At 51.9% G+C, this 24788-nt stretch overlaps 1 protein-coding gene across 2 annotated transcripts in view; it reads right to left on the minus strand.

The window, feature by feature from the left end:
• Positions 1-898: 898 nt before the first annotated feature.
• The window catches only part of UHRF1 (ubiquitin like with PHD and ring finger domains 1), a 33730-nt gene continuing 9840 nt past the window's right edge, over positions 899-24788 (minus strand). For both annotated transcript variants that reach the window (XM_086410022.1, XM_086410020.1), the window contains exons 3-17: positions 24216-24488; positions 23772-23926; positions 20691-20906; positions 14519-14619; positions 14115-14301; positions 13409-13532; positions 13209-13316; positions 12833-12937; positions 11913-12019; positions 10176-10338; positions 9949-10086; positions 7044-7182; positions 6811-6956; positions 4959-5057; positions 899-2449 (exon numbers count right to left, since the gene is read on the minus strand). In XM_086410022.1, coding sequence (XP_086266148.1) covers positions 2303-2449; positions 4959-5057; positions 6811-6956; positions 7044-7182; positions 9949-10086; positions 10176-10338; positions 11913-12019; positions 12833-12937; positions 13209-13316; positions 13409-13532; positions 14115-14301; positions 14519-14619; positions 20691-20906; positions 23772-23926; positions 24216-24488 — 2208 coding nt within the window. In that variant the 3' untranslated portion in view covers positions 899-2302. The remainder of the gene's footprint in view (positions 2450-4958; positions 5058-6810; positions 6957-7043; positions 7183-9948; positions 10087-10175; positions 10339-11912; positions 12020-12832; positions 12938-13208; positions 13317-13408; positions 13533-14114; positions 14302-14518; positions 14620-20690; positions 20907-23771; positions 23927-24215; positions 24489-24788) is intronic.

A 24788-nucleotide genomic window follows, 5' to 3' on the forward strand; every position in this document is an offset into this window, starting at 1 on the left:
TCCCCTGGAGAAGGACATGGCAACTGATTCCAGTATTCCTGCCTGGAGAAGTTCGTGGACAGAAGAGCCTGGGGGATTATAGTCCATGGGGTCACAAAGAGTTGGACATTGCTGACCACCACTAGCACTACTTTGACTTAGCATGATGTTTTCAAGGACACACTTGAAGGTCCTGAAGAGGCAGAGCTTTATTATTTTTTACATCCACCCACGGCATTACAGAGCCATCAGGACAAGGTATCAGTGGTAGGTTGGCATCTGCAGAACTCACCACTGTTAACTTCCCTGGAACTCTTAAACTTGCCTCATGGTTGGGGAATCCCCTGGTCCAGTGGTTAAGATTCCATCCTTCTATTGCAGGGGGCATGGATTCAATCCCTGGTGGGGGAACTAAGATCCTGCAAGCCAAGCCATGAAGGCACAGCCAAAAACAGGAGAAAACCTGCAAAATGTGCCTCATCCTTGGACTCTGGACTCCACTGGAAACGGCATTTCAGGTCATCTGTCTCCACACCCTACGTGCACCCATCCCCCCAAGCCTGCAGAGGGCCCCCCAGGGTAAAGCAGTTCCCTAGCTGACACCCACTTAAGGCAGGGCCAGTCTCCTTCCTCGTGAGGGTCCTATGACAGCCTCTGTTTCTTCAAGTGTAAATGGGGACAGTGCCATCCCCCTTAGTGACACTAAATGACCTCTGGTTCCAAGCTGGAAGGCCCAGCTCGGCCCCTCTGGACCACTGCCCATCATTTGGATCTTCTGGGCCTGTTTTCACACCTGCAAAGTGGAAATGATGCTACTTGTCTAGCATCCTGGGTTTTTTTGGATAGAGAAAACATGTTACAAGTTACAGAAGTGCCTAGTAGGCTACAGGGCAATTTGCAGACAAAAGACACCATCAAATGCAACTGTAAAAGACATTTATTCTGAGAATCTAAAACCTGGACAGAGAATATTGAACTTTGTAAAAAAAACAAAAAAAGCCTACACAGGATTTCGGTGTTTATTCCTAATACATTAAACCACCTAATAATGAAGAAAAAAAAGAGAAACTTTTAAAACAGTATTGCTCCAGTTTGTCTGCAGTTATGTGACTTAAAAATATCCCTGTTCTGTTGAGGTATAAGCTGCAAACTTTGGTAAAGTTAGAAACATTAACGAATCATTCCCCAAATACAAAACTCCCCCGACAAAAAAAAAAACACAACCAAACCCTAAAGTTATTAGCTTCCTTGGTACATATACAGTAACTACAAAAAAAATAATAATTTCATTTGGAAAAGGTGTTTATTCATTTTAAAAGGTTTCCCTCTTGTAATTCCCAATTGGTGAGTTGAAAATTCAATTTCGAAGATCCACAAAACCCTGATCGTCCCCACTTGCTCACCTGGGGTCCCCAGGGAGGCACTGGAGGACCCCAGTTTCAGAAGCCGGTTGGCAGTGTCAATTCAGTGCTGAGAAAGAGCCCCAGGTTGGAAAGGAAGGAGGGACCAAAGGCACTTGAACGTGGCCCCGGGCGTGGCTTCCGTGGCATCAGGTTGGGACGGCGCTGGGCCGAGCGTCGGCCCCCACGGAGGGGAGGGTCCGGTGGAGGTAGCTTCGGTGTGGCCCCAGGTTTCTGCTCCGGTGGCCCATGGCCTCTGTGTGCGGTGGGGACGCGGAGGCAGCCCGGTGGGGGATGGCTTGGAGGTGAGGATTTCAACTGGCCCCAGTGGGACTTCTCTGCTTCTCCTTGGAACAGTTTCCTGCTGGTGATGCGGGGCCAACACCTGGGTGTGCTGACACCCAGGACCACAGCCTCGCTGGGTCTTAGGCGATGGAACTTCACCTCTGGGGGCCCGACCCACCAACCTTGAAAAGATTGTTCTAGGCAGCCCGGTGCCTTCTTGCGAGTCGGTGGCGGGGATGGCTGAGAACTCAACTCTGGGAACTCGAGCAGCCTTCACACCAACTCGTTTCTAATCCCATCCTCAGAAGAAAAACCATTTTTTGAAAAACTTTGTTTCGGGTTTTTTTTGTTTTTTGTTTTTTTTTTTGCTCATAAAATTGCAGGCTTTTTGTTTAAAACCAAAATAAAAACACTGAGAAGTCCAACTTTGTTCCTTCCTTTGAGCCATAATACAAATTCCTGAAAAAATTCATAGATAAAAAAAAAAAAAACGGGAAGACGAGGCAGTTTTAGGGAGTGGAGGAAAAAACTACATGTTTAAGTTAAGCCCACTAAAAACGAAATGGGGGCCACGGACCCCTCTGATAACGTTTGTTTTTTTTCTTTTTTTAAAATACTCGGCGAGAAGTGCTTGAAGATCACCGCCCGCTGCCATAGCCGGGGAAGAGCTGGCTGAGGACGGCCTGCAGTGGCTGGTTCACGGTCATGGCGTAGCTCCGGCCCAGGTCATAGCGACAGGCCGGGCAGCTGAACACCTGGGCCTTGAAGGACCTGTCCAGGCAGTCCTGTGGGAGAATGGGGCGGGTGAGAGGTGATCCTGGCCACCCATGGTCCCCTGGGGCACCACCAGGCACCCAGAGGCCCCTGGCAGCCCATGACCAGCCCGGCTGCCCCAGGCTCATCAAAGACACCAAGGTCGGAACTTCCCAGTGGTCCAGTGGTCAGGACTCTGAGCTCTCACTGCCAAGGGCCCACATTCGATCTCTGGTCAGGGAGCGAAGATCCTACAAGCTGATCAATCAGTGTGGCCAAAAAAAAAAAAAAAGAGACTCCCAGGTCATCCTAGCTGCCAGGCTCCTGCACCTGGAGGTCACACCACCTGACGGATCTACCCTGGCGCTCTTGTCACTGGTGCTGCAGTCCCCTGCACAGAGGACCCTTCCCCAAGGTGCCCTGGAACATCAGGATGGTCCTGCCTCCCCACACCCTGTCTGCTTTCAAAACAGCACTTTCCTCCTTCTGGAACTGTCTGATGGACTGATGTGCGTGTGTTAACAGAGCAGACGCTCCCCACGATCGGGGGTTGTATCTCCCTGATGTTCCCCACACCAAGCACAGGACCCAGCACAGAGCACAGGCTCAATAAAGACGTGTCAGTGAGAAGACAGGAGGAAAGGGGGGGAAGGATGGAGTTTGGATTCTGAGCCAGACTTCTGGGTTCGAACCCAGCTGTCAACCAAACAATGCAGGAGGCAGTGTGTGGAGGAAGAGTCAGGTGGAGACTGAGCTGCAAGCCTGGGAGGCCCTGGAGAGCTGACCTCCCCATGAGAGGAACAGGCCAGAGATGATGCCCACAGGGGCACAGACACCTGCACAGGTATGCACACCTGAAGGATGGCACAAGGCAGCTGGGTGAGGGGCAATGCCAAGCAGGTGAAAACCTGCTGCCGCTGGAGGAGGGCAGTGGCTTTTGCTTCCTATATTTAAAAATCCCTGCATTCTTTTCCAGTATAAAGTCTATAGCTGATCGCAGACCAAGAGATAGTACTTTGTGCTCAATGCACTGATTCAGGTTCAAAACCAGGTGCTGGACCGCTTCGAGCTTCACAGTGGCCAAGAGGTGGAAACACCTAGAGCTCACTCACAGATGATGGATCAACACAACGTGGTCCATCTGCATGCTGCAGTGTGACCCAGCCTTCACACGGAAGGAGATTCTCACCCACGGGACAACACGCGTAAGCCCTGAACCTGATGCTTGGGCAGAGGAGCCAGACCCAGGACACACACTGCCTGATGCCACTCACAGGAGTTCCTTGGAGGAGTCAGATCCACAGAGACAGTAAGTATCAGCAGAGGGTGGGGTCAGGGGCTGGGAGTCAGTGTTTAACGGGGACAGGGTTTCAGTTTGAGAAGATGGGAAAGATCTGGTTATGGGGCCCTTTAAAGTCCCACAGCCAGAAAGGAGAGAGTTGGAGGTCAAACCCAGGCAGCTGATCCCAAAGATGTGCTCTCTATGCCACTCCGCCACGCCTCTGAACTTGGGCCCCACGTGGCCTGGGGCACCAGGGGGTATCTTTCCCAGCCTCCATCAGGCCACATGGGATGTGAGCACTGCCCGAGTGCTCCACATTCTCAGGGTCCCTCCCCTGGTCTGACAACCGACCCAACGCCCTGGACGCAGCTCGGTGACCTAGAGTGAGCAGGTGGCAGGGACAGTCCCTTCTGAGCTGCCTGCCTGTAAATTCCTACAGACTGACTCTGGCCAGAAGGCGTGGCAAAGATGCCATGCATGCATCCCAGTGCTTCCCAACTCCAGGGACTCCTGGAACCAAGTAGGTGGGGCCAGGGATGCTGCTCATGTCCCAGGACACCCCCACGATAGAGAACGATCCAGCCCCAAAGCGGGGAGAGACCCTGGTCCAGGACCCATCTCAGCCTCTCCCAACCTCTCTTTCAAAAGCTTCAGACTGGAGACCGCTTCCCTCCTAGAACTGACTGCTGGCTGGAGGCTCCAGCCCCACTCACCAGCCCTCATTGTGGGGACAGGCCCTAGCTACTCCCAAGTGCCGGGATGCTGCCCCGAGGCCCCTCTCAGGGGGCAGGTTAGTGCCACCTCATCCTCCAGGACGCCTTCCTCCTGGCTCCTGTAGGTGATAAGTGCCTCACGCCTCTCTAGCCCTGCCTGAGGCCCACTTAAATCATTTAGTGTGACCAGATGGCAGGAGCAGGACAGCAGCCCATCCTCTCCCACCCTGGACCCCGAGACGGGAAGATGCTGGAGAAGACCTGTGTGTGACCCCCACGAAGGTAGGCACGCACCGGCCTGCTGAGGGCCCAGCAGAGGGCCATCGTGGCTGGAGGCGCAGGGTGGTGGCAGGGCAATGGGCACCTGTGATGAAGGCTGGTGGGGGAGGGGAGAGCAACTGAAACCCAGGCAGCCCGGGAAACAGACCCTGAGGCGCCAGAAGGGCAAGGGGCAGGCGGTCCGAGTGAAGCCAGCAACCCCAGGGTGCCGGCAGGGGTCAGAGCGCCCTTCAGGGCCTCCCACCGGCCCCCGCGGCCGCCCCTCACCTTGCACACGTTGTGCTGGCACACGGTTGTGATCGGGCGGAACACCAGCTCCTGGCAGCAAATGCACTGGAACGTCTCCTCCACTTTGCTCAGAAATTTCTGAAAGTGGGAGAGCAGGTGTGTGAGTCCGGCAAAGGCTCGGTTCCCCAGAATGAAGGAGCACGACAGGTCTCCAGATGCCCTGCTCAGCCCTCGCCCTGGGGTCCTGAATCTCATCTTCCTGCCCCTGCCCTAGGAGGACAGGAGTCGTTGTGACCCTGTCTGAGGACCAGAAGACGGGGGCCTGGAGCCGGGCAGAGCGCATGTAGGCTCAAGGCCAAGACCACACTCCGGCAGCGCCTGTCTCGGTGCAGAGCCCAGTCCTGCGACACACAGCGCCACCTGCCCGCCGCCCAGGCACCCAGGTCCAGCAGGGGCCAAAATGGAGAAACACCTGCTTTCTTGGAGCCTGGGGCCCAGCGGGGAAGGTGGTGAAGACAGAAACAGCAGGGAGCAAGGAGGGGCTGCCCCGGAAGGACAGAGCGGGGGCACCAAGAGCCCTCCACGGAGAAGCTGGCCTGCCAACACCTGAAGGGCTGAGCCTCAGGCCTCCTGAGACCTCACGTCTGAATCCTGGGACCTGAGGACCTGTCACCCACCACACACAGCAGAGGGGACTTGGCAAGAGGGATTAAGTTAAGGCCCCTGAGATGGGGATGACCCCGGATTCCCAGGAGGCCCAGTGTCATCACAGGGTCCTTATAAGAACAAAGGGGAGGGTCAGAGGCAGAGAGACAGGAGATGCTGAGCTGCTGGCTTGAGGATGGAGGGAGGGGCCGTGAACCAGGGATGCAGCGCCTCTAGAAGCTGGAAGAGTCAGGAGTCAAAACTCCCCAGGAGCCTCCAGAGGGACCAGACTTGCCCAGGCCTGGGTTTTACCCCTAAAGGTTCATTTGTTAGGGCAGCCACAGTGATTTCACACAGGAGAGAGGCTGAGCCAAGAAGGCTGTGGGGGAAGGTACTCTGGGCAGAGAAACCCATGAGAGAGAAGGCTGTGAGACAGGATGACAGGGAGGAAGAGACCAGAAGCAGAGGATGTCAGCAGTAACAGGCAGCTGGCCCAGGGCTCAGGAGGGTTTGGGTTTGATCCTGACCATGAGCCAAGGAGAAGTGGTCCCCACCAGGCAAGGACAGAGGACGCCAAGGCTAAGATACTTGCCTGCAGTGACCCATCAATGTCACTCTACCCACTAAGGCAGGAGGACCAAAAAAGAAAAAAATAGTCCTGGTTTGGCGGTTTCTGGGAAATTTGAAAACAGAACGACCCTAGGATCCAGCAATCCCACTTCTAGGTTTATACCCAACAGAGCTGAAGGCAGGGTCCAAGAGTCACCTGCCCACCCATGTTCACAGCAGCCAAAGCCGGAAGCACCCTAAGTGTCCAATGAGAGACAACGGGGAAGCAAATTCCATTCATGTGGTGGAATGTTACTCAGCCTTAGAAAGGAAGGAGGTTCCACATGGATGGACCTTGAGAACGTGATGCTCAGAGAGAGAAGCCAGACCCAGAAGGACACACATTGTCCGATCCCACTCACAGGAGGTCCCTGGAGGAGTCAGATGCACAGACAAGAAGTAGATGGTGGGGCCAGGGGCTGGGGGAGAGGATGGGGAGTCAGCGTTTCACAGGGACAGTTTCGCTTTAGGGAGATGAGAAAGTTCTGGAGATGATGGTGGCAACAGTTACACCCCAATGTGAATGTGCTCAATGCCACTGAGCTGCGCAGTTTCAAGAGTGAAGATGGCCAATTTCACGTCACCTCCATCTTATGACAGTGAAGAGGAGAGGCCCCGGCCAGGCGGGAGAGCTCACCGGCCCGTCCTTAAGCGACTTCAGGATCTCGGTCCACAGCTTCATGTTGCTCTTGTCCTCCTTGATAAGGCTGCTCTGCTGAGTGGTGAGGCTGTAGGGCTCCACCTTGGTCTTCTTGGGCGTCCCTCGCGAGGACCCATCACCTCCTGGAGCAGAGCGGGGGGCGGGTTGAGGATGGAGAGTGGAGGGGTGCCCCCGCCCCTGGGTGCGAGGGTGGCCGCAGAGACACCCACCGGCCGACTTGCTCTTCCGCTTGCCCTTCCTGGGGGATGTGAAGCCCTCCTCCCCGTCCTCCTCCTCCTTGTCCAGGGCTGCCTGCTTGCTGTTCTCCTTCTCCTTTCTGGCCAGGGCCTCCAGGTAGCCCTCGGGATACTGCAAGTGGGAGAAGACAGGCCGGTTACCCCTACCCGGTTCAGACCCAGAGACAGACTCCGTGCTCACTCAGCCTCAACCCAGAGGTTTCCATGACCCGACTCTGGAGCAGTGACTGAGCACAGAGACTCATGGCGGCAAACACACACACACACAGCCTGCGCCTCGGGGTGGGGGTGGCGGGGGAGGGGGCAAAGTGAGATCCCGCACACTGGAGGCAGCAAAAAAGACAGTCTTGTGTTGCTGCTGCTGTTGTTTAGGCTGTGATCCCACACAGCATGGGGGATCTTAAGTTTCCCAACCATGGACTGAACCCAAGGCCTCAGCAGCGAAAGCCCTGAGTCCTAACAACTGAATTGCTGGGGAATTCCCAAGATAGCCTTTATTAATTTATTTATTTTGCCACATACCCCGAGGCTTGTGGGATCTTAGTTCCCAGACCAGGGATTAAACTAGGGCCCTCGGCAGTGAGAGCTCGGAATGTTAACCACTGGACTGCCAGGGAACTCCCCGCAAGACGGTCTTAACAGTTTTCCATTTCTAACAGAAGCAGTAGGCAAACTTTTTCCAGCCAGGCAGTAAGAATTTCAGGCTCTATGCTGCCAAGAGCCAGCCCAACCCCCGTGGGGATGATGGGCATGGCTGTCCCCCAAGATGATCTCATTTACTAACCACCAGCCCCAGGCCTTAGCTCCAGGACCCTATTCTGATGGGTCTTGCGTTCCTCCAAGCCCCAGAAGGCTTTATTAGAACCCCACTTCTTTTTTGTTTCAGTTTGGCCTGAGAGGCATGTGGGATCTACATTCCCTGACCAAGGATTGAACCCACACCCCTTGCAGTGGAAGCTCAGAGTCATAACCTCTGGATCGCCAGGGAAGCCCCTAGAAACCCCATCTCTAAGACACCTATGGGAGAAGGCAATGGCACCCCACTCCAGTACTCTTGCCTGCAAAAATCCCATGGATGGAGGAGCCTGGTAGGCTGCAGTGCATGGGGTCGCTAGGAGTCGGACACGACTGAGCAACTTCACTTTCACTTTTCACTGTCATGCATTGGAGAAGGAAATGGCAACCCACTCCAGTGTTCTTGCCTGGAGAATCCCAGGGACGGGGGAGCCTGGTGGGCTGCCGTCTATGGGGTCGCACAGAGTCGGACACGACTGAAGCGACTTAGCAACAGCAAGGCACCTACAATCACGTCCAATTCTCCAATATTCCATCAACAAACCCTCAAGCTTTTCCAACAACGTGAATGTATAGTGAAGACTTAAGTCCTAAATAAAAATCTTCCTCCCACTAAACAGTTCCTGACCCTCGGCTGTCTGCCTCCTCAGTTTCTCAGCTTCTGAATTCCCTGTGGTATAAACACTGCTTCAAAAGACAACTCTCTGTGGCTCCCCCAGGGGGCAGGCGCTATCAGACTCTCAACAGCAATTAAGATTCCTGAAATAGCCCCACCACGACATATCAGCTGTAAAGCCGCTCACCGTGAGGAACAGAAAACACCGTAATTATAGTGCAAAAAGGCAGTGTTCCCCAGGCGCTGGGTAAACTCTTGGGAAAGGAAGATTCTGCAGCCATAGAGGTCAGCAATTGGTCCAGGGGAGCAATCCACCTTATCTTTACATTTAGACTTCTCTCCATCTATTAGGGCTTCCCAGGTGGTGCTGGTGGTTAAGAACCCGCATGCCAACACAGGAGACATAAGAGACCTGGGTTCGACTCTGGGTTGGAAGATCCCCTGGAGGAGGACATGGCAACGCACTCCAGTATTCTTGCCTGGAGAATCCCATGGACAGAGGAGCCTGGGGGGCCACAGTCCATGGGGTCGCAGAGTCGGGCACGACTACAGTGACTTGGCACACATGCACTCCCTATTAATATTAATATATTTAGACCAATTGTGTTGGTTTGTCAGCTTTGGGGTTAGGAAGGGGTGACAGACAGAGAGGAAGAAGAGAGATGGGGACTTCCCTGGCGGGCCGGTGGTTAGGACTCTGCTTCCACTGCAGGGTGATCCCACATGCCACGTGGTGCAGTCAAAAAAATAAACGGAGAGAGAGAGATGGAAGAGGAGAGGAGAAGAGAGGGGATAGGGGACTGGCCAAGGGAAGAGATCAGACTCCAGATTGATTTCGGATAAGCGCCTCTAACACAGCACCAATAAGGAAGCCCAGCTCTCAGTTCTAACCGCAAAAGCAAAGCCTTGGGGCTTCCCTGCTGGTCCAGTGGTTAAGGATCCAGGTGCCAGCACAGGGGACGCTAGTTTAATCCCTGGTCCAGGAAGATCCCATGTGCTGCAGAGCAATAGTCCATGCACGACAGCTATTGAGCCTGTGCTCTAGACTCTGGGAGCAGCAACTACTGAAGTCCGCACGCCCTAAAGCCCATGCTCCGCAACAAGAGAAGCCACTGCAGTGAGAAGCCCAGGCATCAGAGAGAAGAGTAGCCCCCACTTGCTGCAACTAGAGAAAGCCTGAGTGCAGCAACGAAGACCCAGCACAGGCAAAAGATAACAAATAAATAAATCTTTAAAAACATTATTAAAAAAAAAGGCAAAACCGCATGCACACCTGAGCCACCACCCCCTCAACATCCTCTGGTTGAAGGACAAGGAGGGGAAAGCCAGGGAGATAGCACCTGTTCACAACATGGAAATCATTCAGGATGAGAGAAACCCTGGAGAGCGTGGCCCTGCTGGCCAGATGCTCCCTGCCCAGGCCCCCGGCTGGCTCTGGTCTGGCCGCGAGTGCTGGCCTGGACGCACCTGCATGGTCAGCCCCAGCTTCTTGATCCGGTCCTTGCCCTCCTTGGTCCAGGGTCCCGGCTCCACGTCATCTCGACGTAGGAGGAAGCGCCACACCAGGAAGCCGGACTTGCCCTTCTCGGGCCAGTACCTGACAACCTATGGAGGGAGTGGAGCGGGGGTCAGAGGAGATCATGCTAGCATGGGAGGGGGGGACAGGCAGGTGCAGCCACAGGGGCCCCGCTCACCTTATAGATGCCGTCGTACCGGTTGCCCTCGATGGGCGCATACTTGCTGTGCTTGCGGCCCTTGACGTTCCGCACCACGCGGACTGGCTTCCCCGACCGCCAGTCCTTGGCCTCGGCCCCTTTGAGGTCGTTGATGGGGGCAAAGCAGTTGAGAGCCAGAGCCCTGCGGAGCAAGGCGGGCCCGTGCTCTGGACAGTGTCCCCCTGAGAGAGGGGGCTGATCACGTCCCAAGCCCCCAGTCACATGAATGCGTAATCTTCTTTTGAAAGAGGGTGCTTGTGGATGGAGTCAAGTTTGGCAGTGGTCAGAAAGGACTAGGGTAGGCCCTGAATCCAATGACCTTGTAAGGAAAGGGAAACTGAGGGACTTCCTTGGTGGTCCAGTGGTTAGGACTCCGAACTCTCACTGAACTATTCAGGGAACTAGATCCCACATGCTGTAACTAACAGTTCACATGCCTCAAATTAAAAACAGACAGACAATAAAACACACATTTCCCATGCCACAACTAAAGACCCAGCACAGCCAAACTGGAAAAAAAAAAAAAAACCACAAATGTGGGCCAGGCCAACAGGCATGTCCCAATGGAGGGCACAGAGGCCTGGGAGCAGGGGGGTGAGAGGTCAGCTCAGCTGCCCTCCTTTCTTAAAAAAAGATATTTAGGCAAAGAGTTTTCTGGAAAGCAAGAAATATCAACTTAGATTTCTACTAACAAATTTCTACTAACATTTCTACTAACAAATTTCTACTAACATTTGCATTGCTAGCCTATGCGTTGGCCTTTCTCAACACTGGAGAATCTGGGCAGCTTTACAGGATAAATAAATAGGAACTCATCATTGCTTCAACGTGTATTTCTTTGCTCACTAAAGATGAATGAATTTTCATGGTCACTGGGGATCTCATTACATTGTGGAATGATTTGCATATCCTTTGCTTTATTCTGCTAGTTTTTCTTATTGATTTGCAACAGCTCTTTATATAGAAATGCATAACCATCAGGCATCCTATTTATGGCAGACTTTTCCCCTTTTGATGGGTTTACTCTTACCCAATTGTCTGAGGATGTGGATACCTCCTGAGTCTTCTAGGCTCAATCCCACAACCCTCACCTGCCTTTTCTGCACACTTATGGCTTTTGTGTGTTTATAATATTTAAAGGTCATCAGATCTCTATCTTTTCCTTTGTGCTCTATGTTTATGCTTTATCCCATCCTGTAATCGGGGCTCAGGAAACTCCTGCCCACCTATTGGTGTTGCAAATAAACTTTTATTGGAACAGAGCCATGCATACCCTCTTCCGTGGGCTCTGTGGCTGCTTATGTGCTATAAGAGCAGAGTTAAGTGGCTGCCACAGAGACTGTGCAGCATGCAGAGCCAAATATGTCTATTATCTGGCCTTCTGTGGCAAAGTTTGCTTCACTGTGACTGACTGACTGACAAGTGGACAGAGCAGGGAAGAGATGGACCCTATGTACCACCACATTGGTTTCTGGCCATGATATGTGGCATGTGGGATCTTAGTTCCCCGACCAGGGATGAAACTCGAGTGCACTGCAGTGGGAGGGCAGTGTCTTAACACCAGACTGATAGGAAGATCCCACCACCACACTCTTAATGGGGATCTAACTTCCTGCATGAATGCCTCCAAAACAGAACACAGCCCCTCCCCTGTATAGCCAGCCGAGGACAAGGCAGACATACGCTTGAGAAACAGTAACACTCTGCTCCACAAACCTGTTGGTGTTGGTGAGTTTCTGATCACAAGACTGTTCCGCAGTCCGCTTGTTTCCGGAAAGGTCTCGTCCGCCACTACCTGTGTACGTGAACGAGTTCCCATGGTCCTGAAAACAACACAGAGGGCAGGCTAAATCCTGCATGCATGGGAAAGGAGAGACACCCTCAAAACGAAGCCAGGCATCCTCATGACGTCAGAACCAGCGACCAAAGAAACAGATAACACCAAGAGCTGGTGAGGATGTGGAGAGACTGAAACCCTGTGTGTGGCTGGTAAGGATGGAAACTGGCATGGCCGCTATGGAAAACGGTATGGACGTTCCTCACAAATTAAAAACAGAATCACCAAAGGCTAGCAATCCCATTTCTGAGTTTATACCCAAAAGAACTGAAAACAGGGACATGAAGAGATCTGTGCAGACCCAGGTTCATAGCAGCATTATTCACAGTGGCTAGAATGTGGAGACATCCCAGGCATCCACGGATGAGCGACTGGATAAACAAAACGTGGTCCAGCCACACATCAGAATATTACCCAGTCTTAAAAAAAGGAAGGAAATACTGATACCTGTTACAGTGCGGATGAACTCGTAAGGACAAGATGCTCAGGGAGATAAGCCAGACACAGAAAGATAAATATATGATTCTACTTACATGGCAGATCCACAGACAAAGAAAGCAGATGGTAGAGGTCTGAAGCTAGGGGAGGGGATGGGGACTCGAGTGTTTAGTGGAGACAGAGTCTTAGTTTCAAAAGATGGAAAGTGTCTGTGGATGGATGGTAGTGATAGTCGCATGACAGCGTCATTATGCTTAATGCCACTGAGTGGTGCACTTAAAAACAGTTACGATGGTTAAGTTTTCTGTTAACGTGTATTTGCCATAGTTACACACAAATGAAACCAGCTCCCCACACTCACCACATCGTCCTCATACCCTCCAGCCAGGACCAAGGAGTAGGCCCCGTGATTGCTCCGGCCGTGGATACCCGCCACGTGAGGTCGATGGACCCCCGACTCGCTGACCTGTGAACCCACCGAGAGGTAAGTGGCACCCCGTGGACCAGACACTACAGATAAGCTCAAATGCCCTCACTCCCGCCTTCAGAGCCACAGTCTGACCCTTCTATCCAAACGCATCAGTCCTGTTAAAAGAACCCTCAGCCCCTGAAGGCCAGAGTCCAAGCCACACCAGGGAAGGACCTGGTGTGAATCCCAGTCTAGCCTCCCTGGCAGAGGGGCTGCTGGAAGGCCAGCGCCCACTGGCTGAGCCGCAGACCCTGACATCCGCACATACCTGGACTCGGAACCTCCACATGGTGCCCACAGGAATGCCCGGGATGGGGCCAAAGTGATTGGACGGCACAATGGTGCACTCCTTGGTGCGGCCCACGCACGCCATGCCCTGTCCATTGCGAAACAGAGGGGAGAGCAGCGTGAGTGGCCACAGGAGGGCGGAGGGCAGCAGGGCCCTCCAGGAGCCCAGGGCCCCCTTACCTTGCCCCAGTCCCGCTGCGAGGACGATGTGGCCGACGCCATCTTCGCCTTCTTCTTACTCTCCTTCAGCTTCTCACCCGCCTGCACCACCTCACTGGAGTCGATCCGGCAGTCAGGGCAGTACCTGTGACCATAGGGATGTCACCCCCTGCCCAAGGCCGCATGCCCAGCCCCCTACCTTCCTGCATAGCCAAGACTGCACAGAAGTGGGGAGGCGGGGAACGGCTTCAACTTAAATTCACGAACTCAACATAAGAAATCCATTCCCTTGGTCCCATGGGCCACATGGGAAGAGCTCAGTGGCCACATGGGAAGAGCTTGGTGGCCATATGGGGCGAGTGGCCCCCTTGGTGGGCAGCAGACACTGACCCCTCCCCCACTGGGAACAGCAGTGCCCCCCACGGTGAAGCCAAGACCAGCCCCCATGTAGCCAACATGAAGGGCGGTTCAACGGCACCTACTCACTGCCAAGGACTCAGTTCCCTGTCTCCACCAGGAGGGCAGGGGCGGGGCAAACAACAGCCATCTCTGTTAGCACTCCCAGGCTCTCACACCAGAGCTGCGCATCACAACTCTCCCACTCCAGGCCTCAGACGCCCGCTCCCGCCTCTGGCCCACAGTGCCTCCCTCCCCACAGTGAGCCAGGGCCGGGCCACATGGGAAGGACCCCACGTCTCCATCGCCTCGGCCACCCGGGGGCACTCACCACTCCTCCTCAGGGGGCACGCTGCTGAGAGGTGGGCGCAGGCAGTAGATGTGGAAGGCCATGTCGCACTCGTCGCACATCAGCTGCTTGTCAGGGTCCTGCTTGCCCCCGCACACGTGGCAGGCGCACATGCGGCACAGCTTCCGCTCATCGTCCTTACAGTGCTTGCAGGAGGGCCCGCTCTTCCCTGCACCCCGGGAAGCGGGGGATGGGATCAGCTCTGGCAGCGCCCCACCCTCCCACCCTACACCCCACCACACACACAGCACGGAGGGGCTTTACAGTGTTTGCAGGAGGGCCTGCTCTTCCCTGGAGGTGGGATGGGGTGGGGTGTCAGCTCAGGCATGACCCCCACCCCTGCACCAACCCTCAACCCAGCACAGAGGGGCTGGATCAGAACTCACTTCTCATCGGGTTTTCCACCATGGGGTTCCCCTCGCCCGGACGCTCGATCTTGAAAACTTCATCCACGAAGACAATCCGACAGTCATTGAGAGAATCACCCCTACAAGAGAACAGGCCTGTTAGGATGACCAGCGGGCCAGTCTCACCGATGACCCCAAAAGACCCGGCCACTTGGACATGTTCTCAGAGCCCACGAACAGCTCTGATTCTAACTATATCGTAGAAGAGGTTTTCGCGGGGCCCTATGAACTCGCCTAGCTACTACCCTCGCAAATTCAAGTCCTACCACATCAGGAACGAGGTGAAAACAAATAAGCCAGAGTTTCAGTATGTGATGCATTTGCGAGAATAATTTTTAACCTTTGGCAGGTGAGGCCCACTAAGAGGCAAGGCCCACTAAACAAGGCTCAATAGGCAAAAACTATAAAGCAAGTTCTGATCAAAATATGAAAATTTTTAAAAAATTACAAAAACTCCTCTAGGTTAAAACAACCCCAGGGATCATCTCACTGCTTCCATCAGACCATCTGACTGCTTCCATCAGATCACCCCACCACTACATCGACAACCTTCCAGGGAAAGCAAACGTGAGTTGCGTATAATTTCACACTTTCCGAGAACCACATTTAAATAGTAAAAAGTAGATGGCATCAGTTTGAATGTGCTCCTTGGAAGGAAAGCTATGACAAAGCAAGACATTGTATTTAAAAGCAGAGACATCACTTTGCCGACAGAGGTCCATCTAGTCAAAGCGATGGTTTTTCCAGTAGTCATGTACAAATGTGAGAGATGGACCACAAAGAAGGCTGAGCACTGAAGAACTGATGCTTTTGAACTGTGCTGGAGAAGACTCTTGAGAGTCCCTTGAACTGCAAGGAGATCAAACCAATCAATCCTAAAGGAAATCAACCCTGAATATTCATTGGAAGGACTGATGCTGAAGCTGAAGCGCCAATACTTTGAACACCTGATGCAAAGACCCTACTCAATGGGAAAGACTCTGACGCTGTGAAAGACTAAAGGCAAAAGGAGAAGAGGGCAGAAGATGAGATGGTTAGATAGCATCACTGACTCAATGGACATGAGTTTGAGCAAACGCCAGGAGATAGCGAAGGACAGAGGAGCCTGGTATGCTGCAGTGGCAGACATGACTTAGCAACTGAACAACAAATGTAACCCCATGTATACAAAATACCATTTCAACGTGCAATGAATGTTAAGGAATGATTAACAATCGGTAGTTTACACTCTTTTTCAGCACTAAGTTTTTGAAATCCAGGGTATATTTTATACTCACAGCATATCTCAGTGTGTCCTGGGCACATTCCAAGCGCTTGGCAGCATGTGACTCATGACTGCAAGACTAGATGGCACATGTCCAGATCTACCCACCAGTTCACGGGGAACGCGTGGACAGAGGAACGGAGGAAATGACACCAGGAGGATGCTGGTGGGGAATCCAGACTGTGCAGATTTTATGTGACAAACAACCCAGCCTCCCCAACAAACAAGGAAAAGGAGGGGAAAAACAAAAGAACAGGAACCCTAAGATAACAGACTGAAAGATCTACTGCGGATTTCCCTGGTGGTCCAGTGGCTAAGACTCCATCCCCGGGTAGGGAACTAGATTCCACATGCCACAACTAAAGGTCCCGTGTGCTGCAACTAAGAGCTCACGTGCCACAGCTGTGGCCTGGCACAGCCAACGAAATAAGTAAATACAAATATTTTTAAAAGAAACAGATCTACCAACTTAACTGAAATCTGTGGGCATTACTTAGAGCTTAAACAGACAAACTATTTTTTTCTACATGTGAGCCAACTGGCAAACAGAACAATGACTGGAGAGATGTTAAGAAATTAAGTTTTCTGTTGTAATAATAGCATTAAAACTGTTTCTGTGAAAGAGTCATTTTAAAGAAATATACTCAAAAGAATAATATTAACAGACACAATGATTCAATGCTTGGGAATTACTTCAATCTAACCGGGTGGGTACATTCTCAGATGAAGGAAAATTAAAAGAATGTTGCTCCTTTATAGAATAATGGAGGAAAGTTCAAGTAGATAGAAAATTACAATGGAAGGCATCTGGGAGGAAAAAGGAAGACAGACAACAGAAAGGGCAGAAACATGGGTATGTACAGTAGATTATGTTCCTTATGCATTGTCCAAGTCATACATGATGACAGAAACCAAGACACCGTCTGACACTCAAGACAGCGAGTGTAAAGGAATGTAAATGCACGAAAGATCGCCACACTTCCCTCAAAGTGGTACAAGAGATACTGGTATGTCACAGGCGTATATAACAGAACCCAGAGAAACCACTAAGAAAACTATGCAAAGCAATACATTCCAAAAGACCTTCAATAAATCAAGACAGAATCCTAAAAGATGCTTATATAACCCATAGGAAGGACAGAATAAGAGACACAGGAAAAAGAAAACGGGGAAACAAACAGAAAACAAGTAACAAAATGGCAGGCTCAAGCCCCGATGACTCAGTGGTAAAGAATCCGCCTGCAGTGCAGGACACACTGAGATCCCTGGGTGGGGAAGATGCCCTGGAGAAAGAAATGGCAACCCACTGCAGTGTTCTTGCCTAGGAAAGCCCATGGACAGAGGAGCCTGGGGGACTACAGTCCACGGAGTCGGACACAAGGGAGCGGCACACAAGCCCTAACACACCAATCATCACCTTAAATGTGCAATGGGCAAGACACTGCTGATCCTTGGCCAACATGAATTTGAACTTCATGAATCCGGTTATTGGTGGATTTTTTCCAATAGTAAATGCAACAGTACCATACAATCCCCAGCTGGTTGACTCCTCAGATGAGGAACCACAAATACGATGGAACCACAGAAATGGGAGGATGGACTGTAAGTTATGCTTGGATTCTCAAATGCACAGAGGTTGGTGCCTCTAACCCCCTAGTTGTTCAAGGTTCAATAATGTATGCCAAGTGGTGGACTTTCCTGGGGGTGCAGTGGTTATGAGTCCAGACTTCCACTCCAGGGGGCATGAGTTCAGTCCCTAGTTGGGGAACTAAGATCCCACATGCTGTGTGTTGCAGACAAAAAAATATTTAAATAATGGCCAGAAAACATAACACATACCAAGGAAAATGCAGCCTTGATGAAGTAGCTTTAAAAAAAAAAAAATGACCCAACTATATACTGTTTATGAGAAACTCCAAATTCAACCATAGTGGTAGAGATACACCACGCATATTCATTCATTCACTTATGGCCATTCTGTGTGGTTTGTAGGATCTTGGTTCCCTAACCAGGGATCAAACCCAGGCCCCCTGCAGTAGAAACAAAGAGTCTTAACCACTGGACCCCCAGGGAACTCATTTACTTTTTTTTTTTAAAGTGTGTCAATTCACATACATATATCTCAGATAAAGCAGACTTCAGAGCAAAGGAAATTACTGGAGACAAAGAGAGACATTACATAAGGAACAGAAAGACGTAACACATATGAGTATGTCCACATCAAACACCAGATCCTCATGATTCTGAAGCTGACAGGAGAAACAGACAAATCCAGTTACAGGTGAACACCGGGACAGCGCCCTCAGCACGTGACAGACGTACTAGACTGAACATCAGCAGGAATCAGAAGATGTGAGCAACACAATCAGCCGACACAGTCTAACCGATAGAAACAGAACATCTGCCCCAACAACAGAGTATACTTTTTTTTTTTTAAATAACTGTGCAATATTCACCAAGACAGACCCGACTCTGAACCATAAAACAAACCTTGACAAGGACTAGAATCATACAGTGTATGTTCCTTGACCATAACAAAGTCAAACTGGAAATCAACAAGAGAAAGACAATGCAAAAAAGTCTCTAAACACTTGAGAGTTAAACTCCATATTTCTCAATAAGCCAGGAGCCAAAGAGGAAGTGTCAAAGGAAATTGTAAAAACAGAGGTAACTGAATAAAAAGAAAAACAACATAGCAAAATATGTGGAAAGCAGGCAAGGCAGCACTGAGAGGGAAATTCGCAGCACTAAAATGCTTACACTAGACTTACAATAATCTAAGTGGCTACCTCAAAAAGACTGGAAAAAGAAGAGCAAAATCAACTCAGAAAAAGGAGAAAATGATAAAGATGACAAAGGGAATTCCCTGGGAGGGGTTGAGACTTCAGGCTCCCACTGCAGGGGGCAGAGGTTCAGTCCCTGGTCAGGGAACTAATATGTCACCTATCTCAGCCACAACTAACTACATACTTTTTTTTTTAGATGAGAGCAGAAGTCAAAGAAACAGAAAACAAGAAAACAACATTCTAAGCAAGGAAACAAAAAGCAGGTTATTTTTTTTTTTTTAACAATCACATCAGTGCGCCAGGGCTGGTCCTGGACCTTGCCCCCAGCAGCCTCCTCCCTGGTCTCCCTGCCGCCACGCTGCCCCCTGCAGTCAATTCCCAGCTCGGCTGCCTGAGCGATGATTCTATTACAGGTGGCATCTACGCTCTTCTGTAGTGGCTCAAATAGTAAAGAGTTCGCCTGCAACGAAGGAGACCTGGGTTCGATTGCTGGGTTGGAAAGATCCCCTGGACAAGGGAATGGCAAGCCACTCCACTATTTCTGCCTGCAGAATTTCATGGACAGAAGAGCCTGGCGGCTTATGGTCCATGGGGTCGCAGAGTTGGACACAACTGAACGACTGACACTTAACACTTACTCCATGCTCTCAGGCTCCAGGAGCTGCCAGCAACACAGAATACACAGCAGCTCTGCACCCCTCCCAGCCATATCCTGAACGATTCCTCCTCCCTCTCTCCCCTCTAGCCCACTGGCCTCCTCAAGGGGCCAGAAAGACACCAAGAATGGTCCTGCCCCAGGGCCTCTGCACTCACTGTGCCTGTGCTCAAGACACTTGCCCAGATACTCATGTCTTGTATACAACATATACAGTGGAGTATTATTCAGCCACCAAAAAAGGTTCATCATGCAACATGTATGGACCTTGCGAAAAAAGCCAGACACAGAAAGACACATAGTGTATGATTCCACTTACGCGAGGTCCCTAGGAGTCAGATTCACAGATACTGAAAGTAGGTGGTGGGGGCCAGTGGTAGGGGAGGGGCTGGGGAGTTCAGTGTTTCAAGGAGATAGGGTTTCAGTTTGGGAAGATGAGAAAGTTCTGGAGATGGATGTTGGTGGGGGTGGGGATGGTTGTTCCAACAATATGAATATGCTTAATGCCACTGAGCTGTGCACTTTTAAATGGTTAAGGTGCTAAGTACTTCCCTGGTGGTCCAGTGGTTAAGAATCCACCTGTCAATGTAGGGGATGTGGGTTTGATCCCTGGTCGGGACAGATCCCACATGCTACGGGACAGCTAAGTCTGTGCGCCACAACTCCTGGGAGCGCGCACACTCTAGAGCCTGTGCTCCGCAGCAAGAGAGGCCACTGCAACGAGAAGCCCACGCAACACCACGCCCCCCCCCCCACCACTCGCCGCAACCAGAGAAGGCCCACACGCAGCAACAGAGACCCAGTGAGGCCAAATAAGTCAACATATTTTTTTTTAAAAAAAGAAAGACATATTAAAATGGTAAAGATGTTAAGCTTTCTACACACACACAGAAAAGCCTGGTAGACAGGGTTCAGCAAATATGTTCTGTAAAGGGCCTGGCAGTAAATATTTTCAGCTTTGTGGGCAGCCACCCAGCTCTCTTCTGGGCGCCCTCCTAACATAGAGCAGCCACAGTGAAGCAGTGAACAGATGGGCGTGGCTCGGTGCCAATAAAACTTTATTTGCTTGTCATAGCTGGGGGCCAGCTCTGGCCTGTGGCCAACAGCCTGTTGACCCCTGATGTGAAGAGTACCCCGTATAGGAGTGTGTGGTTCTGGCTATGTTCTTGCCTGTCTGTGCACACACACGTGGCCCCAGAAGGTGCTGGGACCAGCCATGTCTCCAGACAGGAGAACCGGGTAACCAGGGAACAGGAGAAAGGAGAATATTAAGTGTGGCCTTCAGTACTTTCCGGACTTGGCCACGTTTTTTCACCTGTTTGCCAAATTCAAAACAACAAGCACATGAGAACAAGGAAGCTTGAAATCTCTGCCAGGGCCCCAGAAACAGTTCCGCAGGTGGGGCGTAGAGGGCCCGGGGAGAAGGCGGAGGCCGGGCAGACTCACCCGATCCTGACGTTGGCATGCAGCTCCCGCGCTGTCCTGGTCTCTCGTTTCCGCAGGATCTCGGCGTCGTACCAGAAGCCGCGGTCCTTGGGGAGGTCTGGGTTGTAGTTGACCATGACCACCTGGCCCACCTGCAGGTCCTCCCACTTGATGGTGTGTCGGGCTCGAGCCCGGACGTTCTGTGAGGTCATCTGGACCACTCCGTTCTCTGGGTAGCTGGAGGGGAGAGCCCTGCGCTCAGACCTCAGGCGCCAGCAGGCCTCACTCCATCAGGAGAGAGGAGCCAGGCGGAGAGGGCCACCTGGTGTGCGGGTTTGAGTTACGCTCGTCACAGCAGTCCAGAAAGGCCCCTCCCCAAGAGCTCATCTGTTGGTGTTAGTAACACCCAGGCACAGTGACACGTCCCAGTGTGTCACAGCGGCCCCCAGCCTTTGCAGCACCAGGGACTGGTTTCCTGGAAGACAGTTTTTTCACGGACCGGGAAGGCACGGATGGTTTGAGGATAATTCGAGTGCGTTACATTTACTGTGCACTTTATTTCTCCTCTTATTAAAGCAGCTCCACCTCAGCTCACCAGGCATTAGAGCCAGGGGGTTGAGGACCCTGGCTCTAAAAAAGCTACGTTGGGATCCTAACACCTGGCACCCTGACAAGCGGTGCTTATTGGCACCTAATCTGGAAATAGGGGCTTCCAAGGTGGTGACACTAGCAGTAAAGACCCCCGCCTGCCAAAGCAGGAGACGTAAGAGATGAGGGTTCAGTCCCTGGGTCAGGAAGATCCCCTGGAGAAGGAACTGGCAACCCACTCCAGTATTCTTGCCTGGAGAATCCCATGGACAGAGGAGCCTGGTGGGCTGCAGTCCATAGGGTCGTAGAGAGTCGGACATGATTGAAGTGGCTTAGCATGCCACGCACCCTGCTCATTTAGGGACACTGCTCAATCTGGAAATAGGATTGCTGCAGACAGGAGAAGTTAAGATCAGGTCCTGATAGAGAAGAATGGTCTTAAACCTAGTGACTGATGAAGAGGCAGACAGAGGAGAGCAAGGCAGGAAGAGGAGGCAGAGGCAGGAGCGGGGACGCAGCCGTGAGCCAGACAGCCAGTCCCGCTGGAAGAGGCACAAAGGATTCTCCCCTCCAGGTTCCAGGAGGGTCTCAGCCTTGTCAACATCTTGGTTTGGACTTATGGCCTCCAGGACCATAAGAGGATAGACTATTCCAGCAACAGCACCAATACTTTGTAGAGCAGCCATAGGAAACTAAGACAGAAAGAAATGAGTTGGGGGGGAACTTTTTTCCATACATGTGTGTTGATGGTGACTTTTGTAAAGGGATAGACACTATATTAAAAAAAGACAGGAAGTCATTATTCTGGATATACAGGAATTCCAAGTGACCTCAAAAAAGGCCTAAGACAATTGGCTAAAGGTAGCATATTCTAAGTAATACAACATTGTAAAGCAACCAAACATCAATAAAAATTAACAAAAGATACACAAGTAAAAAATTTTTTGAAAACCTAACATTGTAAAGCAACTCTACTCTAGTAAAAGCTATTTTAAAATAAATTAAATTAAAAAAAAAAAAGCATATCCTATTAGTAACAAAGTTTAGCCTCAGCCTAGAGTGGGGACAATCCCAACTCTACTGTGATGAGGTGGTTAGCCTGGTGTTCATTATTTTTGCTAATAAAGCACCAAGAACAAGGGTTGTCCAAGTGGTGCTAGTGGTAAGGAACCTGCCTGCCAATGCAAGAGACATGGGTTTGACCCCTGGGCGGAGAAAATCCCCTGGAGAAGGAAATGGCAACCCACTCTAGTACTTTTGTCTGGGGAAATCCCATGGACAGAGGAGCCTGGAGAGCTGAAGTCCATAGGGTTGCAAAGGGCTGGACATGACTGAAGCAACTTAGCACGCACAGCAAGGGTTGCCAAAGACCAGATAGTCAATACTTACAGCTTTGTGAGCTGCAAGGTGTCTGCTGTGAACACTCAACTCAGCTATTATCGCAAGAGCAGTCACAGATAAGATGTAAACAATGGGTACTGGTGTGTTTCAATAAAGCTTTATCGTCAAAAACAGGATGTGGGCCAGGTCTGGCCTGAGGGTAGAAGCTTGTGAACCCTGACCAAGAGGATGGGAATCTGGCACCTACTGCCTTTCGCTCCTCCCATTACTCCAGTAATTTTTAGAGCTAAGCTTAGAGTGTGCCAGAAACTGGTGTGGGCAGTAAGAGACTCTGCAGGGAAACAGATGAAGCCCTAGCGCCCTCATAGAACATGAGCTCCCTATAGGCAGGGAGGCTTGCCCTGTTATGAACTGCATCCCCCACATACACATTCTGAAGCCCTAATATCCACTGTGACTGTATCTGCAGACAGGGCCCTTAGAGGTTGTTATTGTTTAGTCACTAAGTTGTGTCCAATTCTTTGTGACCCCCATGGACTGTAGCCCGCCAGGCTCCTCTGTCCACAGGATTCTCCAGGCAAGAATACCAGAGTGGGTTGCCATTCCCTTCTCCAGGGGATCTTCCCAACCCAGGGATCAAAACCAGGTCTCTGCATTGCAGGCAGATTCTTTACCATCTGAGCCACCAGGGAAGCCCAGGCTGTAATCAGAGTTAAATGAGCTCATAAGGACAGGGCTCTAATCTAATAGGACTGGTGTCCTTATTAGAAAAGACACCAGAGCTCGCTCTCTCCCCCCAGACTCAAAGGAAAGACCACGTGAGGATGCAGGAGAAGATGGCTGTGTCTAAGCCAGGAGAGCCCTCACCAGGAGCTGACCCTGCCAGCACACTGAGCTCGGACTTCCAGCCTCCAGGACCGTGAGAAGATACATGCCTAATGCTGAAGTCGCCCAGCCTGCAGCATGTGGTTATGGCCGCCAAGCCAACTCAGAGCCCCTCTGTGTTCACAGACGGGAACTCCCCGGGCCCATCACAGGGCTTGCCACAGGCTAAGTGCTCCATAAACACTCTGAATTCCTACAACGGAGGGAGGGGACATCACCACCCAAGCAAGTCCAAACACCAGGTCCTCGGAGCTGCTGCTGTCCTGGGCCCACCCCGAGAACACTCACTCATCGTATGTCACGTGATAGATGATGTCGTCCTCTGGCTTTGAGCTGGAGCTGCTGGGCTGGTCATGAGCCGGAGCCTTCCTTGTCACCCTGATGACCTTGGCCTCGAACCACGCGCCCATATTCGTGTCCCTCGCGTCCACGTACTCGCCGACCTGCCGGGGAAGGAAGCTCTCATTCGGCCCCGGGGAAATCTGAGAAGGGTCATGGTCTTAAGGGGAGGGGGGCAGCAGATCAGAACTTAAGACGGCCCCTGCGAGGACCACAGGGAAGACACCAGCAGGTCCAGTTACAGGGTTCTGCTTTAGGGGCGGAGAAGGAACCCCTGAGCATTGATGTTTCCACCAACGGACTGTGAGGACATAGGGCAGGACAGGGGGGACAGGGGGCTGTCCAGCCACGGGGATCGGGGGCTGCGTGGGGACAGTGATGCATGAGCCCCACCTTGTAGAGGCCCAGCTCCGTCTCGTCACACTCGTCCTCGTCTGCCTTCCCTTCTGGCTCGTTGGCAGCCTCGCCGCTGTTGGAGGACTTGTCCGACTCGCTCTGGGCCAGGCCGCAGCCAGAGTCTGTGTCCGAGAGCTCAGAGTCCCTCTCCTTGCTGCCACCGCTGCTGCTGGGAACAGGGACGGGCAGCACAAGGCTCTGCCGGACCAGGAGCTGGATGGTGTCGTTCAGGCGGACGTCGTAGTCAAACAGCGTGTGGCCGTCCTCCATCTGCAGGAACGCAGGCCAAGGTCACCAGGCAAGGGAGCTCACTGGGGGGTGGGGGGGTGATGGACCACACCCGCCCTGGCGGAGGCCTGCCAGCTCCTGGGGACAAGGTCACCCGAAGCCCTCTCCAATGAGGACGCCTGCTGCCACACGGGGGGCATCCCCGGGAGCATGTGGCCTAACCACGCTGAGCCATGGCCACACATCAGGTGTCGGGGGAGGTTTTAATACTTTATGTACTTTGGAACTTTTGTTACAATAAACAAGCATTGCCTGTACCCCTGGCTCTCATGCAGAGTGACC

The sequence above is a fragment of the Bos grunniens genome, chromosome 7, assembly GCF_055505025.1.
Source record: "Bos grunniens cultivar Pamir isolate PY7600 chromosome 7, Bosgru_T2T1.0, whole genome shotgun sequence".
Taxonomy (NCBI): Eukaryota; Metazoa; Chordata; class Mammalia; order Artiodactyla; family Bovidae; genus Bos; species Bos grunniens.